General features: G+C 45.9%; 2 protein-coding genes across 2 annotated transcripts in view; one reads left to right on the top strand and one right to left on the bottom strand.

Annotated features, from left to right (window-relative positions):
- On the bottom strand, nt 1-18,490 carry gabra5 (gamma-aminobutyric acid type A receptor subunit alpha5). The gene is made up of 10 exons (XM_053417500.1): nt 18,475-18,490; nt 17,935-18,016; nt 17,240-17,364; nt 16,016-16,083; nt 14,805-15,025; nt 10,555-10,637; nt 6,812-6,955; nt 1,417-1,569; nt 1,008-1,219; nt 1-300 (listed from the first exon to the last, which is right to left on the bottom strand). The coding sequence occupies exons 1-10, from the start codon at nt 18,488-18,490 to the stop codon at nt 1-3; spliced, it is 1,404 nt and encodes a 467-aa protein (XP_053273475.1).
- LOC128431237 (gamma-aminobutyric acid receptor subunit beta-3) overlaps nt 2,988-20,264 on the top strand; it is a 48,145-nt gene continuing 30,868 nt past the window's right edge. Inside the window, exon 1 of the mRNA XM_053417496.1 lies at nt 2,988-3,139. Within this exon, the coding sequence (XP_053273471.1) occupies nt 2,988-3,139 (152 nt within the window). The remainder of the gene's footprint in view (nt 3,140-20,264) is intronic.

Here is a 20,264-nt window from a genome sequence, read left to right on the forward strand (position 1 = left end):
TTACGTGGAGCTGACCACTCCTTTCACCACTGGTTCCCTGTTGAGGTACGTGGCCCAGTAGACCAGGTTGAAGGTTCCGAACAGGACGGGGAACACTATCCGCGACATCTTGTCGATCTTGCTGACGCTGTTGTAGGTCTTCTTGGGGTCCACCATCTTGGTCTCGGAGGTCCGGAGCTGCACCGACGTGGTGTTGGAGATGGTGGAGATGGACACGTCCTTGGTGAGGTTGGGGGTGTAGTTGACGCCGGCCGAGCAGACGTTGTTGGGCTTTTTGGAAAGCACCATGGGATCTCGTTTCTGCAGCGGGACAGATCACAGGGAGAAGAGAGTTAGTTCTGAATCAGCCCTGAACCCACGTTGTGTGTCCCCTGCTCATCACCTGTGTTTCTGACCTGAGACAGTCAATGTGTTTCCTTCTGTCTGGAATCATTAGAGATTTTACAGAGCTGAGACATTTGGTCATGATTGAATTTGACTGAGGGAGCAGCAGGAGTCCCTCTGGTGGAATGATTCTTATTCATGATGATTTCAATATGCAGGTATAAGTTTAGTGCCGCTGCTAGAGGAGGCATGTACATGTGTCTGAGGATCTCTGGTTATAGTCAAGCAAGGGGCTTGTAATAGAATCTCTGTTGTGATGTGGTGCAAATATCTGGAAATCATTCTGGTCGTAGTTTTCACTGTGATTAACGTACTTGTTATTTGTTTACATTCTGGGGATGAGTTTTGTGATAGTATTGAAAACAAGGCTTTTACATCAACATCACAAAATGGCACATATAATTATATTAGCGTGAAAAGTAAAGAAGATAAAGTCATACACGGTCAAAACAAACTTCCACCAGGTAGTTTGAAAGGTAGAGAATCAGTGTGAACACTACAGGGTCCTTAGGAAAGTGGTTGACGGTGATGAAACCTCTAAAGTAGACTCAAGCTTACATGGTTTGAATTCTAATATAATCCGGGGCCTTTGAAACAGTGAACTTCTCTCCCACCAGCTGTACCTTGGGGTGCTGAGCCTCCAGAGCCTTCTTGCCGTCCCAGGCCCAGCTCCTCTTGGTGAAGTAGTTCACCGTGGCGAACTCGATGAGGGCGGAGAAGACGAAGGCGTAGCACACGGCGATGAACCAGTCCATGGCCGTGGCGTAGGCCACCTTGGGGAGCGAGTTCCTGGCGCTGATGCTGAGGGTGGTCATGGTCAGGACAGTGGTCACTCCTGGGTGCAACAGAAGGAGTTGGCCAGATGAAATTGAGTTTATACAAGCCGACACTTTAATAACTCTTAACTGCCGGCTGTTGCGGTGATGCTCGGTTATTATTCTCCCTGGTGTGATTGTGGACGGCAGCAATATTACACAAATAAATAAAACGTTTTCTTTTTAACAGAATAAGTAAATACGCGTCCTCGCTCACCAAACACGGTCCTCGCAGGGACGGATTCACGGTTCAGCCAAAATGAGACCTGGGACAGGATCACGGTCATGAAACAGGGCATGTACGTCTGGATGACAAAATATCCAATCTTCCTCTTCAGGTAGAAGTGGGCCATCATCACGGTGTACTGGCCTGAGGGGGGGGGCGAGCACAAAGAAGAGACATGAAGTCAGACGGGGACGAGGGACAATGCAAGAGGGAAGATGTCTGCTAATAGATTATAGATAATAGCTAATAGATAATAGCTACTAGATATGTGCTTTGAGCTAAACCACAATCAAGAACAAAGTGTTCATCTTGTACAAGCATCACCCCCCCCCCCCCCCCCCTTCTGCAATTTCAGTAATGAAATAATCAGAGGTGGAACATTCGAAAACCGGAGCTGGGATGAAGAGAACATTTCATATTCAAATCCATTACTAAACTGGAAAACAAGCCCGAAGTGGTTTCACTTATTGCGAGAACTTGACAATAGATTATTGTTATGATGCTGTTAATGTCTGTGATTCAACAATGGAGCGACAGCATTAGGAGCTAAACCCAGAGAGAGAGAGAGAGAGAGAGAGAGAGCGGGCCGAGAGATGGAGAGAAAGACAGGGGACACAATATTCAGTTAAACAAGTGAAGATTGCATTTGAGGCTTTAAAAAATCCTCTCGCCAGCAGCAGTTTGCGACTGTGAGCGCTGGTAAACTATGAAAAATCCAATGACCGTGCTCCACACACCAGAGCACATGTACACAAGCTCTCTCTCCCTCCCTCCCTTTCTCACACACACACACACATACACACACGCACAGTAATACACAAGGCTTTCTCCCTGGGCAAAATCCGATTTTTGAACCTCCCTAATCCCCGGTTACAATCTGCATCCTGCCATCAGTGAGGGAGAGAGAGGGAGTAAAGGGGATGGGATGAGGGAGGGAGGGTGAGGGGGGGTGAGCCTTCCTGTCCTGGGATCCTAAGCCCCGCCTACTCGGCCCTGCCAATCCAGGCATGGAGACACGCACAACACACACACACACAAACACACACACACACACATGAAGACTGATTCCTAACTGCTGACAGCCACGACACCTCAACACGCACTGGGAGCCGCGGAGGAGAGGGACACTGCTGCTGATCACCGGTGGGATGGAGGGGGGGGTCGACCGTGTGGACATTTCCCTTTTCATGTTGGTTTCCTGTGATCTGGCAGCTGCTGGTGGAGTTATGATCAAAGATTCTTGTTGGGATTGGCTGGCGTGCGAAGGGAAGAAGAAAGTGCTCAGTGGCCATCGACTGACGGCCGCCTGAGAGTGAGGGAACCGGTTTGTTTTGCAGGCGTCTCTCTCTCCCAGCTGAGGACGGACAATACACACAAGCAGCAGCTGCCACTGCCATGCCCGGGTCAGGAGATCCCACGCACCAGTAGCTCTTACTGGGACCCCATCACCTGGGCCCTCTGACGCCCTCATGACTCCAGGCCGCCTGGCTCACAGCCACATCCCGGACACGTCCAGGCGCTGCCAACCTGGGACACCCCAGGGTCACCTTTGCCTTTGATGAATGGATCCCGACAGGACTGGGGGCCAAGGAATGAGGAGGACCATGTTCCCCTGGTGGATCTTACTGCTTTTCTCCCAAGGATTTGTATTACACGACGTCCGAGGGGAACTTCCGTTTATAGCGGGGAACAATGCCGCCATGCTGGTGAACTGGTGAGTAGGGAAAACGCCGACTAACACGTCTAAATGAATGATTGTCCCCTGGAAAGGTGTCTCTCATGAGTTGCTGAATAATAATCCACCTTTCTTTCCATGTCCCACAAGCCCCTTGCTGTACTACGCCCTCGTCCACCTTAAGAGTCAAGGGTTATTTTAGGAAACAGTGTCTGAGCCAGAGCAAGTCATGTCTTTAGAAACCTGTGGACTAATCTCCTGCTTCGTGACCTCGGCTGGGAGCGAGGTCAAAGATTACATGTGCTAACGCCACAACCATCTGATATCTGGTGCTCTCTACCTCCCGACACCAGGGTTCAAGATTTACATCCATTATCATCCGGCATCAAAACAAGATTAATCCACGGAAGAGGCGAAGCTGGCCCGTGATTTTGTTGAGGCCCTGTTTTCCTGAGCCAGTTGCTGACGGGTCCAGGCGAGCCCACCCCCCCCCCCCCGATCATTAATTGGCAGCGGTTTTGAATTTCAGATTTGCCGCAGCTTCATTACTTTGTCTAGACCCGATGAAGCAGCAGGCGACCGTCTGACTTCTTTTAATCAAGCAGGGGAACGACAGATAACTGCAGGTGACAGCTCTCTTGTGTCTCTGTCTTTTATCAGAGCGAAGACAAACCTCCCGGCCTTCACACCCCCGCCACCCACCTCTGCTTGCGTCTGTTGTCCCCTAATAGAAAACATGTGTTATCTCTGGTAGGCCCTGCAGTGATTGACACCCTGGGTTCCATATCTATTACCTCCTATGTCATCTTGAAACTTAATATTACTTCAATTAGAAAAACCTAAATATGTAGTTGTGTTGCAGGGACATGCAAAAAAGAAACAACTGTTAGAAATTGTTGATAAAAGCTAACAATCGATTTCCAGCCTGTAAATATAACATCAAACCTCATTGTGTTGTTCTGGCTTAAAAACTGTTGTGTGCGACCGTGATGAGCAAAGACGTACAGGAAGTACATTAACCTACTGGACCCAATGTGACCCCCTGCCCCCCCCCCCCTTAGCTGAAACTCATCAGAAATCTCCACCACTGATTTGGACGTTTTCCAGACAGAAGCTTTGAGCTGCATGAGCGATGATTCGCTGCCTTTAGTGAATCAGTTTAATGGAGTTCTGAGAGAACGTTCAGCAGTTTTGGGATCAGTCCGAGCAGCAGATGGAAGTTTGAGGAGTCGGTGCAAACGAGGTCGACGTCAAGTCAATGAAATGAAGACAGACAACATCACCTCGGGCTGGGATTAGACCTGGAAACAGTAAACGATGGGTTTCTGTAAAGTAAAACATTAAAACAAGGACAAAGAAGAACTGAGATGGTAAAAGGATTCGGTTCATTTTGAAGCATCATCCATAGAACCATTGGTTCTCTAAAGGCCGGAGAACCCAGAGACACAAGGAGGACACGTAAACTCAACACAGACAACGGGATTCGAACCAACAACCTCCTCGCGTTGAGGCGGCGCTGCAGCTCTAGATATTTCCATGTCTATGTTTAAAATAAAAAAACTCCCAAAGGGAAGTTTTCATCCAAGTATAGTTTAAACGAATTTCACTTAAAAGAACTAAAATATAAATTACCTATAATAAAAGTTTATTGCAAGGGAAGCTGCACGAAATCCTGATTGTGTTAAACATTAAAAGATAATTCATGTGTTTTATCACCTGACTGCAAACCAGTGAACAAACCAGCTCAGCAGCCCAACGTCAACCCAACGAACCCAGTCACCCTCGTCCCCCAGCACCCTGTCAGCCAGCACAGATTTTAATTTTCTGTTGTGGTGCATGAATAAAAAAAAAATAAACGTTGGGGAGGGGTGGGGGGGGGGGGGGGGGGAAATCCACACTTTTAATAATGATTCTGCTCGAAACTGGAGCGAAGTGTAATACAGTTCCGTTTTACATAAGAGTATTAAGCAGATGCCTTTCAACGCCCCCACCCCCACCCCCACTGCCCCCCCCACCCACTGCCCCTCCCCACGTGTCAAAGCAGCGCTGTCCAATTCCAACACACACACACACACACACACACACACACACACACACACACACACACTTCTTCTTCCATCTTTGTAAAGCCCCTCCATTTCATTTTAAGTTTGAATTTTTATACTCTTATTCATTTTATTTCACTACTAGAACTCGCCCTTAGACCTAACTCCCCCCCCCCCCCCCCCCCCCCGACGCTCTGTGGGGGTTTTCAACCGCCATCGTGACGACACTTGTCCTCGTGAAGATAAATGGACACGAGCACACATCCACAAACACAGAGACACACAAGGGGGACGGCCGACCAACCAAATCCCTCGCTGATCTGTGATGTCATCTTCTTATGCAAAGGCTGATGGGTGGTTGGATGGAGGATTAACCCGAGGTCTCAGGTCTCTCGCTGGCTCAGTGTGTGCGCGTGTGTGTGTGTGTGTGTGTGTGTGTGTGTGTGGGAGCGCGTGCACGTGGGCTCATGCAGGGATAAGTGTTGTTTGACAGGGCTGTCCGGGCCTGTAGACAGCTGGTTGTGTGAGGGATAGGCTACTCTCCTCCACTCGCCTCCACTCATTGACTCTGATCTCCTGATAATGTTTCCCACATTTACTCCCGGCCTCGCACGCCCATCTCTCTCCGCAGAGAGTTGATCTTTTCTAATCTAGAATTAGTTACATCACGTTATTTGGTACTACACTTATCGAGCCCCGGAGCAGAGTATGAAATGTGTCGTCTGTAAGAAACGTGAAGAATAAGAGGAGGTTTGGGGAAAGACCTGGTGGGTCTGGATCCTTCTGCTCGAGGTTTCTTTGGTTAGCTAAAAAGTGATAAAGTGGTAAAACCCACGTTGTGCTGCAGCTGAGTTCTGTTGTGACTCTTTAACCTGCAAAGCCGTTACTTCCTGGAGGGAGTCGATCTGATACCTCGTCAGGGAGATGACTCTGGGACCAGAACACTGAATCTGTGTTCTGTAAGAAAACATCATCCTCGTACTGTCGTGACTGTAGCTGGATATTTGTGTGAATCCTTTTCAAAAAAACTTTCAAAGGACAACAAAACCCATAAAAGATTCAAAACTAACAATACTGCTTAGTCGTCTGTCTGGACTTTCTACTTCTATGTGCATGTGTTTCCTGTAAAGATGAATCAGCAGCTTCAGAAGTTACTTAGACATGAGAACATACAGTAAAGTATCATTCCTTAGAAACTCATTTTCTCTGCTACAGTTTATGTTATTAATTTATGTTATTCAGAAACTTTCTGTTCCTGTTCACCAGCATCACATTTTTTGAGACGATCAAATAGCTCCTTCCTTTGGGATTAACAGGAACTATTGTGCTATTATTTTTACTTTAATTCCTGCTCTTATTGCAGCAGAACTATAACTATGACTTCATTACTGTTAGTACTCTAACAGTACTCTTTAAATACTACCACACAGTACTAGAGCCACTTGCTATAGGAAGTTCTGTGTCACTTCTTAGGGATGATATCAAATTCCTCTTTTCAGCTCCACATTATCCAGAAGAATCATGAAAGCGTTTTACAGGATTTTGTAGTACGCATGCTTTTTGTAGTATTATGACATTTTCTTCTTCAGTACTGCAATACTACTTGTATCTCACACTACCCGTACTACTGTAGGATCATCAGTTATAGAGCAGTCATTGCACACACCTCTGCTCGTGTGTATGTCCTCTGTGCCGGCGGTCTGCCCGATCAGATGGTACTGGTTGAGTCTGGAGCCGTCCTCTGCCACCACCACAGGATTCGCCGCTCCCTCAGTCCACGTGTAGACCACCTCTGACACCGGGTAGGCATCTGAGAGGCACGGGGGGGGGGGGGGGGGGATTAGTTCAAATTAAATTGTGCATTAAGACTTTAACATGTTTTTCATTCAAAATGCACATGAAGCATTGCAACAACTATTTTCTTTCCCCCCAGAGAAGATTAGAAACCCATCAGAGGCCGTTTCAACCCGTCGTCCATCATCTCATGTGCAGCTGTCGATGTGCGGCTGTGTGTTGTGTTGTGTGTTCATGAGGTTGTTGTGATGCACTCGTTTATCTCGTGGTTTTTGATTACACCTCAGGCTTCAAGCCAACAACAGATTTTTGCTCGCATGTCTGTGTATGAGCGGTGGATGTTTGAGTGTATTTTTGTCGAGACCACACTTGTGGGTCAGAGGTGATGTCCACTGTCAGGAACCAGACCCAGTCAGATTAACTGGAATGTGTTGCATCACACTTGTGATGAAAATCTGTGCACACACTCTGGGGCCTGTGCTGCTCGCTCATATATTTATGTAGAATGTAGATTCCTGCACAAATAAATCGATCTGTCATCTTAGGGATGAAATATGAGGACATGGAAAACTGTGGCTGGAGAGATGATTCATAGAGTTACTGGTTTCAAGCCTGGACCGGCATGTTTTTGTCTTTCCAGTCTCTTCATCAGCCTTTTATTGGTTCAGGTGACATATCAGTTTAATGACTGAACTCTGTTTCCGTTTTTCAATAGTTTTCTTTCTGTTGAGCACTTTTTAACTCAAGAAAAGTGCTATATAAATACATTTAACTTTATTTATACATATATTATTATGAAAAGTGTGTTTGCATGTGGGTTCCAGGACCGATCTCACTTTACTGACAGGCCTATTTAAAAAAATATATGGATGATCAATTTTCTATGGCCATAAATGTACTTAAACATGAATGTATAAAACACAGGAGAAACCAAACTTGCTTTAAAGATATTTAAATGTTTGCTCCTTCTTCTGCTGACTGATCCCAGAGCAGCTCTTGCAGTGTTTCCGGTCAGCAGATCACATCCTGACTCGAGTGTTTCCACTCTGGCTGCTCACTTGGCCGCTGATACTGCTGTGCAATATACTCAGTGTTTAAATTGGGCCACTGTCAGGCCAAAGGCCGGGGCCTTAATTGGAGGGTAGTTTGGGATAAGGGATTATTGGTGAATTTCATTATGCACAGGAGCTTTGACTTTGGCAGGCGAGAGGCTGCACCTGTGCCAACTTTTCCACAGTTCCCACTAATGCTCTGCAGCTCCCGCCTCCAGTATGAGGCTGCAAGTCGGCCAAAGTCGTCACTTACTCTCCGGTTGTGCTTTCTGAATGGAGCTGCTTGTTAATCTGCAGTGCATCAGATCACTTTCATAGGTCGGCTCCTGGTCAGATCAATAAAGTGAAAACTATCCTATTAAATAAACTAATGTATGTTCCATTTCCAGTGTCTTCCCAAGAGCTGAATGACATTTGTCTGCTTTCTCTGGTCTCCCACCAGTGCTGGGCAACTGCGTCCATTTAATTAAACACGATTTGATTGGCTAGTGCCTCCGTTGCTGCGTGACCTCGGCCAATCAAATGCCAAAGAGGAGGCGGAGGCAGCTGGCTAACCCGGCGTCTGTTGAGCTGGTTGTGGATATTAAAAAGTGGAATTTGGGGAAATCCAGCAGATGTTAGGCTGTCGTTAAAATATAAATGAAGGTTGACTGATAATCATCTGGTGACTCAGACATTAATATCTTTGAATATGAACGTAGTGAACATGAGGTGATTCCCTGCACATGTTCAGTGGGATCTTTGTGGGGTTGAAGGACAGCTACTGGTCAGGGGACTGGTTCTATTCATCGTGCACCATCGTCTGCATCTCTACACATTCCTGACGCCGCCCCGCCGGGATCCAAAAGCTTGTGCACGTCACAGATCTGTCAATAACTGTAATCATGCAGTGTTTTTCGGGGAGACAGACATTTTCTTTTGCAGCTGTTCTTCCCTCTGTGTGAGTCGTCTCTCTGACCTGTGGCCTTCTGCTGAGGCACATTGTGTTTCGCTCTCATGTTATTTTTCTCTGACGCACCGGCAATTATTTGGTGCATCAACGCTTAGTCACCTGACCTTGTGGTTCAAGTGCTTTTTGTCTGTTTCAAGTACAAGAATATAAACTGAATTGTAAAGCTACTGCTGAAGCTGAATGATATTAGCTTCAATGTGCCCACATGTTTTAAATCCATTCAAATATGAGTTCATTTTATATCCTTTCAGTTATAGAAAATTAGTGGAAAGACAGAAACCTTGACAAACAAGAGATTTATAGAATCCTACACTATGGGCTGAAAATCCAAATTGTAATAATCGTTCAATTAAATAAGGAAACTGGATTTATTTGCTTTAGCTTGAAAACTTTCAGCCTATTTATCTTAATGTCAACATTTCTGCTTCATCTGGAACTCAACGATCAGATCTGGACTCTGGAAAAGAGACAGATTTGATGGCTTTTCTTGACTGGGAGACACGTTTCATATCCTTTCCAGTACAGTGAAGGTCTGGCCCTGCGACCTAGAGGCTCTGTATGTAAAGCTGCAGCCTAGCGTGAGGCTCCCTGAGGATAACGGTCCAATCAGGAGCCGGTCAGGTCAAAGCGAAAGGTCAGCGAGTGTCAGCGCTTCAGGACAAAACTGAAGCAAATGAAAACACAGATTCCCCCCCCCCACACACTGGGAATCAGGACCTTGTTCAGATTCAGTGTTGCCATCAACACATTATTCCCATTATACACTTACACCTCTCACCTGCGGGGCGTTGCAGCGAGGTGATTAGATCAGTGTTGCCATGGGAAGGCCCAGCAGCTCCTTACCACATAATTGGATTGTAGTCAAATGTGCTTCTGCTGCATAGTAAGTGTGGTCGGAGTGCGTCTCGCTGAAATCTGGGGATAAGAGCCTCATCCTTTTAGCCCCAGAGGCTCCAAGGTGTGGCATTCAGCCAGATCTGTCTTTAAATACCCCCAGGGACACTCGGGTTTCTATCCAGGTCCTCGCTGGTAGGACACACAGTCAAGCCCTCCTGTTAAGAAGGCAGTGGGGAAAGCCCTTCCGATCACTGGCCTAATTAACTGTTGAGGGACACGCAGTAACCTTCTCCTCTCTCTCTCCTGCTTGCTAAGTTTTTAATGGTTGTTCCAAGGGAAGACCATGAAGTTAACCATTATATAACATCTTCATTTTGTCCAGGAACTGTCATCGTACTCATGTGTCTTCTTGAACTCATACTTTAGGTTTGTGGACTTTATTTAATAATGAATGTGTTTGAATTTGGTTATAGAATGAGACTTTGTAACTTTAAATTAAATAAATAACACATATTCCCTTCTTCTGAAACACAAGAAGGGAATTGTTTTAGTAGAACTCGCACAGTCTTAAAAGTTGCAATCGTGAATGAGATGCAAACACAGCGATCTACACAATAATCCACAGTCTGCTAAAGAAGCAATCCATTAATTACACAATCTCTGCTGTTTTTTGTTCTCTAAATCTGGATTTTACTGCGTTGCACGGTGCAGGATAATAGCTGGGATTAGTATATTTTAAAGGACAAAGTACATTTAAAAATAGATTTTACTTACAGCTGCCAAACTTGAGAGGGCAGGCATGTGCGTCCATGGGGAAATCCTCCAGCTGCATGGGGCATTCTGCTGATATGGTCAGTCTAAGACAAAACAACACAAAACACCCATTAGTTATCTGTCTGTTCAGCATTTAAACATGTATTTATCAGTTAGACCTCTGGTTCATTACTCGGTACAATCACAGGAACGGCTGTAATTGCAGACTCGCTGAAATTACAGAGGAGCGAACGCAATTAGAAGGGAGGTTGTGACTTGACTGTATTTACAATAACAACTATTAAACAACCCTGTAGGAAAAAAGAAACAACGCAGAAGAGAGAGGTGGAATCGGAGGTAGATATAAAGTCCAGATTATTATTTTCTAAACTGAGTTAATACTTTTCACTCAATGGCAGCAAGTAGAACTATAAATAACAACTTTCTGTAATTGATGACTTTATTAATGGAAAATGAATCTTTTACAAAATGAAAGATGTTTGAGTTTCCAGGATTTGAAAATCCTTCTCCAGCATCGCTTGATAATCCAGGAGACTTCTCCAACAGATTATTTAAATCGACTTATTTCATAACATTCTTAACTTATTCCATCAGTAATAATTAAGTTGCAAATATTGGCGTTTACAGTTGTCCGTGTTCTAATCGCAGTAATAAACATTAGTATGACATTGGTACAGTTTTGTACAAATGTTAACCTGTGATTATAAATGCTGACAAATCCCAGTTTGTTGAGTTCAGATCTAAATATTTATACGTGACATTCATTCATATTTTCCCCCCAAAATATTAAAATGGTTCAGTTTCATGAATAGAAGTCTGTCAGTGCCTCTTTATTCCATTCCAGTGACAACACTACCACCTGGTGGCCCCATTTGTTACTGCGTCTCTCCATAAAAGAGCCGGAAACCTCAGTGTTTTTCTCAATGAACCTCACGAGTCCTTTTTAAATCTGTTCTGCCCACTCAGCATCTTTTCGTGTCATTGAATCATTTCTTGCCTTCATCACGTCTCCTCTCAGGTCAGATGTGGATTCACTGAGCTTAACTGGGAATTACATGGTGTGGAAACCAGTGCATCAAAACATATATTTCTTTAACAGATTTCTTGTGCATTGGCTTTTTTTTCTGCTTCAGCCCCCCACATTAGTTCCAGGAGTAAAAAGTGAATTATAATCTTCACGACTGTGTAGCAGAAATCCTCTGGGGACAAGTTTTCCTTGTTCTGCTCCCAGACCTCCTGCACGTACAGTAACAGTACGAGATTTCTCTCAATTACATCAGGCCGGTGAACCCAGCAGAGCGAGGAGGGAGCCTATAGACTCGACTGTTTCGGGGGCTCGGCTTGCTTTCCACATCGGTGCAGGATTATTCATTTGTGTTATTGTGTGGACAACAGCGGAAGGATTGTGCACGGAGGAAATAAAAGAAAGGTCTGGAAGTAGAACGTGGCCGCGGGAGCATCTTGTAATTATTCACGTGGCCTTTCTCCAACAGGACAAATAGTTTCTGTATTTGTGTCCCATTGTTGGTGAAGTAAATATTGGGGCGAAGCAGCAGATTAGAATAACTCCCATGATTCTGTGGGACCACAGCCATGTATGGACTGAGTGGGAATCCTTCACACCACCAGGGTGAGTCCGCTCCAATGGGAAATCTAACAGTTTCTGATTTACATGACCTTGCAGGGAAGTCGAGTAATCGGACGACAGGATGGAACCGAAGTCATAGTCTAGGAGCTTTGTGCTGTTGTGTTAACTTCCCCCACTTGCATGAGAGGCGTCAGGATCCTATAGTTTATACAAATTGCACACAATCATAAATACCAGTCCCCAAAATGTGCCAGATTTTTGAGATGTTAAGTAATTGGATAACAATCCTGGAGCCGCCTCCTGATCCGGATCTGCACCACATTTTAAATGGGCTCTTCCTTGGATCACCCCTCACCCCTCCACAAAATATTATGAAAATCAGATCAGTAGTTTTTGCATAGTCCTGCTCACTAACACACAAACACAGACGACAACATCACCTCCTCTATATGTTGTGATACAAGTTGTACAGTATTTTATGGTTTTGTTAAGCTGTGCAGCTCCGACCTTAATAACTCATAGTTCCATGTTCCACGTCTGAAGCTCACCAGTGTGGAGGCTCGACTGGGAACAACAACCCAACTGGGCCTAATGATAATGGTGTTGTAATGCGCTCGCTCTGCGGTAACACAGACGTTCACAACAGCTGATAAAGCCATGTCTGTGAGGTACGTGGCTGTAATGGCCCCGGCATCAACCCTGTGTGCATTAAGAATGCATGGTGTCCTGATGAATTATCCATGGAGACAAATGCCTGGAAAGTTGCTCCGTGAAACCGAGCGCTCCTCAAACGGGCACAATCACAATCAGTCAGGAGAGAGAGGCGAGGGAGGGACCTTCACTGACAGCCGTGTGAGGGAGTGTGTGTCTCTGTGTGTGTGTTTGTGATATTTGTAATCAACACTGACATGGTTTGTACATGCATTTTCAGAATGTGTTGAGTGTGTGTGTGAGACTGTAAACCTCTGTAATGTCAGGGTTGATCCCATAGGCCTGTGAACATATGCTACTTTAACTGCATGTGTGTGTGTGCGTGTGTGTGAGTGTGTGTTCGTGTGTTAACCTATTGTTTGATTAGAGCACTACTTGTATTGTAGTGTGTTTGGGTTTTGTAATTCAATGAGAATAAAAGCTATGAGAATAAAGACAAACATTTATTTTGAATATAGTATCTTTCACGCAGCGTTAAATCACGAGTTCATTCTCATACTGTGACGTCTCTACTCTGATGATATTGTGATTTAAGTGGAATTTATTTTAGTCGTAGAGTTGATGGATGAATCCAAAACAAAGAATGACTGACATGCGGAGCAAATGGGCCTAAAGAGAAACCAGTGCTGTAACCTGCAAGTACCCAGATGGCCTGTGTGTGCGTGTGTGTGCACTTGTGTGTGTCTGTTTGTGTGTGTGTTTATGCTGCCTGTGGTTAAGCTCTGCTGGTAATGACAGACACGGGACTGTAACAATCAGACGATTAAAGGCAACCTACTGCTGCTTCCTTTCTAATGTGGCAGCCATTTTTAACTTCCCTCTCCCTCTCTGTCGCGCTCTCACACGCAAACACACAGAAACACACACTCACTAACACACACACACACACACACACATTCACACATGCGCGTCTTCCCTTTCAGGTACCAACGCACGAATGCAAAGATTTCCATAAAACTCCACATATGTAAATGAACGCACACACGTCCACGCAATCCCCTCCCTCGTTAAGCCTCGAGGTCAGAGGTCGGCGTCACTACAACTGATTAACATGCTTGACACCCGCAGTGTGTGTGTGTGTGTGTTGGTGCGTGCGACAAAGAGGTGACTATAAATACACGCGTCTTTGGATATGTATATATGTCAGGCTGGATAATCTGCCCTGCACCGTGCATTATTCTCCCTGTGGGTGGGCCTGCTATCAGATGGAGTGCTCTCGTCCGTGATACAGTCTCTCCTAAGTCCTGCCGGCTACAGTAACTCCTGAGGATAAGCACAGAATTATTCTAATTCTCTGCTCCAAAGGTCAAACCGAGTCCCGGCGCTTGCACTCGCAATAATAAACCAAAATAAAATACGTTAATTGCAATACAAATTTGTATTTTTTTCTGTAAAATGCTCCTTTCTTGTTTTTCTTTCATATAAAGAAAAATGTTTCTTTAAATAACCAGTTATGTGCATCTGTAGTTGTTTCTTCATCTATTTCCTTTTTAATTTACTGCCCAAAAAACTACGGTTCACAATGAGGCTGCGTCTTTTCAGCAGTATTTCTTAAAAAATGGATTGACAAGTGTCTCCGCATGTGTTAGAAGACAGTCATTAAATATTAGAAGAAGACATAGAAGAGAAGAAGAAATAATTGCTGTATTTCCTCTCTTTTACTGTAAAGATGGGATGATATCAAATCGCCACCAGATGTCAGCATTTCTCTGGGATTTGACTCAGAGGCTGTTGCTGTATCTTTCCAAACTGTGTTGTTTTATCGGCCTTTCCGCCTGTTTTATAAATTTTTACACAATCCGACCCCCACTGTCCCGTCTCTAACTTCTATTAAAGTTGTAGGACACACTTATAGAAGCCGTCCTCACTTTACTTTGAGGTTTCTCCCTACGAGCAGCCTTGGATAAACCGAGGCTTGTGTAATGAGAAGCAAACCACTGGATGATCTGACCTCATGGTGTAGAGCAAGGTGCCGTCGTCCCTCAGCCTCAGCAGCTTGTTGGGGGTGGTCATGTTGTGGGCGATGGACTTCTTGCCATTCAGGAAGAAGGTGTCCGGGGTCCAGATGTTGCTGGCGAGCAGGTTGTTGAGCGGCAGCCGCTCCATCGGCCCCTTGAAGCAGAGGCGCTCGTCCTTCCAGCTCTGACGGAAGAACACGTCGATGGTGTATTCCTGTCGCGAGCACAGATCGAGTCGTTAGAGAAGCTTCTGCACGTTGAACCCCAGGAACAGGAACTTATGTGACGCCTGTAAACTTTACACCTCTGTCATCTTTGCCAGTCCCACTGGCCTGTGATCATTCTACTGGCGGGGAAGCGTTTATCAAGAGATAGCTGTCAATTTAAAGTGCAGAGCTACAGATCATCGCTCCTTCGGGTGTTTATTTACCCCAAATAAGCATGTAAAGTCGTACAGGGTCGCGGTTTGTGATTCTCGACTTGTTTTTCTGTCTCAGATTCATAACATTTTCCGATTGCAGCTTTAAAGGCTTATTTAGGGTTACTGTGCATCAAGGAGCTAATTTAACTTCCTTCCAGTCTGCACTGCCCTCCCTGTTACAGTCGATTCTCCTGTGTGCCCCCGTTAGTCCACTGAGAAAGAGAAGTAAACACAACGCTCCGTCCTGCAGAGTAATGACGGGTGACATACACACTTTTATAGACCTCAGAGCCGTTTCAGTCTCTTGCCACATTTCATTAATCGACCACGCTCTTCTTGTCGATACCTTCTCTCCAGTCAATTATTGGAAAGTAGCAGGTTTGATCAGCGCGAGGGAAACGGCCGCGGTGTGATAGAAGAATTAATGAAAGAGGAGCGTTAATGCTCTTTTCCATCCAAGTGAAACATTATAGTTCATAAGAGAATGAGTCATTCGGAACAAGAGGGAATTGTCCAGCCACTTTGGATTAGATCCTGGATGTGGAGCTGAAGTCACTGTGTTAGGTTCCATTTAAAAGTTTAAGGAAAAGGGGAATTTTCAAAGAAAGATCAAAGGACGTTGTGGAGTGGAGTGAACGTCCTGGTAACAGTTGGGGCAGTTTCAAGAAATGTGAATATACAGTACTGACAGCAGTGTGTGTCTGTGTGTGAGTGTGTGTCTGTGTGTGTGTTTGTTAAGCTCAGGCGGTCTCAGTCTGTGTTCTTCGCGGTGGATGAACTCACCATCTCCGTGTCGGACACCGGACCGAAGCTGGTGACGAAGATATCGGTCTTGATCTCGGTCACGTTCTCTGTCGAAGACAAACACACGAGAGGTGGACGAGGACAAAGAGAGACGATGAAAAGACATTTTAATCCCAGTAGATCTTAACAAGACTAATATACACACTTGTCTTTGACACATAGGGACATAGGACGTAGAAGAAAGTCTATAAAAATATCAGAAGGTAGCTAAATGTTGTAATTTATCAATATACATAGCACAAAGATGACAATGACTAACTGTTACTTGATCAAATTTGCAAATATTGAGAATATTTTGATCGATTAAAGCAGTGATCAGTATCAATCCGGATATTTAAACCCCCACATCGTGTATCTGGCTACAGAACAAACCAGTGCTCTCAGTCCTTCTGAAGATGATATACGGGAAATAAATATTTTTTAGTGCGACTGCAGCCATCCAAAATGCCCCCCCCCATGCATATAACTGTGTCCCTGGCGAGCTGGGATTGGTGGAGCTGTGGAGAGCAGCTTGTTGAAGCTGAGTGAAGGCCTGAGTGTTTTTTATTTATAAGCCCTCTTGTCAAGGCTGGCAACCGTTACCAGGATGTGAAAGCAGGCTATGACACATCGACAGAGGTTCGCCATGAAAATCCTCGTTTCTACCTCTCACACATGGGGACCAGTGCGGTTATTTGAAGGGGGAAATCAGGACCAGTGACAGGATGAGGGTGGGAGAGAAGGAAATCGCTGGGATAAACGCAGCGAGCGCCCATCAGAGAAAGAGCTGGGGACAATGAAAAGCTTTCATTTCAATAACTCCCTTATTAAAAGAAAGATCTCCATCCTCCAGCGGCAGTTAGTCGCCTCTCAAGGTTATCTCTTGTTGCCAGGGTGAGGAGCATGAATGGAACCCTACAGCTCGCTGAATGCCGGCTGAGGTGGAAATAGCTTGATTGATTCACTCCCCCCCCCCCCCACACGTCCCCCGTCCCCGTCCAGGAGGGAAGCTGGACCCCTGTTCGTACAATTCCTAACCTGGTGCCTCCATTTTTATTCCCGTGAATAAGGGCGGGAAGTTGCAGCAGGAGATTGAAGATGGCAGGAGTCGGGGTTAGTGGGTTAGGTTAGCTCTCGCTGGGAGGCTCGACTGGTGCTTTAATATGTTAGAATGTAAAATTGTGCTTCTGGCCCCGAAATGAGAAATGATGTCCCCCGGCAAACCTCCGAGCCCGGGCCGGAGCCGGTTGTCGTAACCGTCCAGGAGCCCGTCCAGGATCCTGGTGAAGACCGTGCTGTTGTCGTTTGCACTCGCCTCCTTCTGAGCCTCCAAGGAGGTCGAGCAGAGGCTACGGGAGAAGAAGAAGAAGAAGAAGAAGAGGAGGAGAAATTAGGAGAAATGAGGAGGAACAACATCCGAGCATTAGTTTAACTGCAGGACAGGACACGGTTATTGTGATTAATTATCCCGGCCGCGTTAAGGACAAGCATATTGTGATTAATTGTTGAACATAAGAGCTGCTTCCAACTACCAGTGGATATAATTAAGGCTTTGACAAGTGATCCAAATATAAACAAACGAGTTGCCCCTCTGAACGTGTCGGGAGGACGAGGAGAAGCATTGTGGTGAGAAAATTTGGAAAATCACACTTTTTGTCTTTTCTCACAAAGACGCACAAAGGTCACAATGTTGGAGGATGTGATCTCAAAGCCGATTGACGTTTCCAGGGATTTACAGACAGCAAAGATTCATTTATATTTCTGCTTTTCTCTCGAGTGCAGGACAAGCATCTGAAGTCGAGCTGTAGCAGAGCAGCGATCAGTCACAGCACGAGGGCAGGAGTCCTCAGACAAAAACAAAACACACGAACACGCAATAGTACAGATGTGAGGGGCCATGATGAGCTGGGTCAGTTTACCTGTTCTGGCAGCCACACAGCAGCAGGAGGAGGAGCAGGAGTCTGGCCATGACTGGAATCCTGCTCACTTTCTTGTTTGGAGCTGCAACAAACACACACACGCAGACAGAAGAGGAAATATCAAAGGCATCTTACGACAAGTCACACACAGAAACTCTTTACCCTGCTGCGCATGCACACTCTCACACACAAACACACACCAAAAAACACACACGCACACACGCACACGCAGGCAGACTATTAGTGGAATCACTAAATCAAGCAGTGGGACAGTCTCGTGCTCGATGAGGCTGAAGACGAGACGTACAAACATGGAGACTCTTCTCTGCAGTGTGATTCCCATTGTGTGAAGCTTCAGCTGCGTTTTGTAATTCACATGGGCCACCTTCCTCATCCTCCTCCTCCTCCTCCTCCTCCATCCTCCTCTATCCTCCACCATCACCTTTTTCCCCACACTCTCTCCATCCCCTCATCCAACATCAGCCATGCTGGGTGTGATTAAACAAAAAGAAGAAGAAGGGGGGAGGGGGGGGGGGGTACCTGAATGCAGATCCATCAGAAGGATGTGGTTGCTCGTTTGGAGGCTGGTGGGGGGGGGTCTCTCCGTCGCCGGCGTTCAGTCACCTAATCCCCGCGGCTCGTCGGTTGCCTGCCCTCCTTCTTCTCTTCCTCCACCTCTCCCTCTCTCTCTCTCTCTCTCTGTGTGTTGTGGTGGACTCCGTCTGCTCCTCTCCTCCTCTCCACTGTCTGGCGCCTTCAGCTGCACCGCGTCTCCTGCATCCCCCCCCTCCTCCTCCTCCTCCGCAGCAGCAGTAGCAACATCACACAGGCTTTTCCACCTCGGTCAATCCACTATGTGCATGTTTTATTTTACCCCCCCCCCCCCCCCTTTTCTCTCCTGCATGCTGCAATGGAAGACTAATAATTTGACAATAGGTGCTCCCCATTGGTGGGCTGGTAGGAGAAGGATACGCACTGGCGGGGGTGCGTGTGGAGGGGGTCAGATGGCGACAAAAGAAATCAAGTGCGGGTTTTTTGATTCATTAATAGAAGAAGAAAGTAAACGCACACATACCAGTGGTTGCAACCTTTTTTTCTAATCAGCCTCAAGTGTCTTCACAGCCGTCATCTTCTAACTGCGCAGGAGGAATCAGTTCATCGGTTAATGAGTCTCTGCAAAGCCAGTTTATTAATTTAGCTCCAAATTGAGACTTATTTCATCTCAAGGCTCTTTTTCCAGATTAAAAAACCCGAAGCAGAGCCGGTGTGGGCGGCCATCGTCTGCCTCGACCGGTGGGCCAGGCAGGGAGAAGGAAGAGAGTTTAGGTTTACATCTTTTTATTATCTGCGATTATTAGTTTTATTTTAAGTGTTTATCTTTGGCATTTAGCTGTTTTTAACCTTTTAGTAATGACTTTTACACATTTCACTCTCTCTTTGTTAATTTGACAGAATTGTGAAGAACACAAATATAGAGGCGAGGCGATAAAACAATATCAACGGTTATCGCAATCTGAAATATTCATAGCAATACAGCAAACTTCAATATATATTGATCCTCCTTACGCTCGGTGAGGAGATGGAACATAATAGATCTACCTTGGAGTTATATAATGTTTAGTTGTTTATTAAATGTTTGTTAAAAACCTGAACCTTCACTCAACAGCACTCGGATACGAGACATGAGATACCAGCACTGCTGCGGCTTTTTGTTTTGAGCTGCACATTCCACAGTGGAGGGGGGTCGGGGGTCCGCCACCCGTGTAATGGCAGAAATCGACAGGCTATTTATTATGGGAGACCGAGGGGGGAGTGAGTGAGTGAGGAGACATCAGGCCACTCAGGTTCTGAATCTTGGTCTGAATTCTGTGGGTTTCAAGTCGGTTCCTTCCTGGCTGTTGCCATAAGAGGGAAACCAAGCTCCACGTTTCACACACAGTGATTAGAGGCTGATAGTTCACCTCCCTCCACTGTGTGTGTGTGTGAGTGAATGCGTATGTGTGTGTGTGTGTGTGTGTGCCTGCCTGCGTGCGTGCGTGCATGTGAGTGTGGGGGGGACAGCTCCTGCAGACTGACGGCCGGGGCATATTCATTCAGGGGGGTGAGGAAGGTGAGGAGGAGGAAGATGTGGGTGAGGAGAAGGAGAAGGATGAAGGAGAATGAGGATGAGATTGAGGAGAAGGAAGAGGAGTGTAAGGAGGAGGATGGAGGAGAATGAGGATGAGATTGAACAGAAGGAAGAGGAGTGTGAGGAGAAGGAAAAGGAGGAAGGAGGAGAAGGAGGATCAGATTGAAGAGAAGGAAGAGGAGTGTGAGGAGAAGGGAAAAGG

Source organism: Pleuronectes platessa, chromosome 24 (genome assembly GCF_947347685.1).
Source record: "Pleuronectes platessa chromosome 24, fPlePla1.1, whole genome shotgun sequence".
NCBI lineage: Eukaryota > Metazoa > Chordata > Actinopteri > Pleuronectiformes > Pleuronectidae > Pleuronectes > Pleuronectes platessa.

What these genes read in the sequence shown, in the direction of transcription:
- gabra5 (XM_053417500.1), bottom strand. An exon ending in ACCTTGCTCTACACCATGAG is followed by an intron (nt 10,638 to 14,804) that starts GTCAGATCATCC and finishes GTTTTGTCTTAG; the next exon opens with ACTGACCATATCAGCAGAAT. An exon ending in GGACATACACACGAGCAGAG is followed by an intron (nt 1,570 to 6,811) that starts GTGTGTGCAATG and finishes CCCCCCCCTCAG; the next exon opens with GCCAGTACACCGTGATGATG.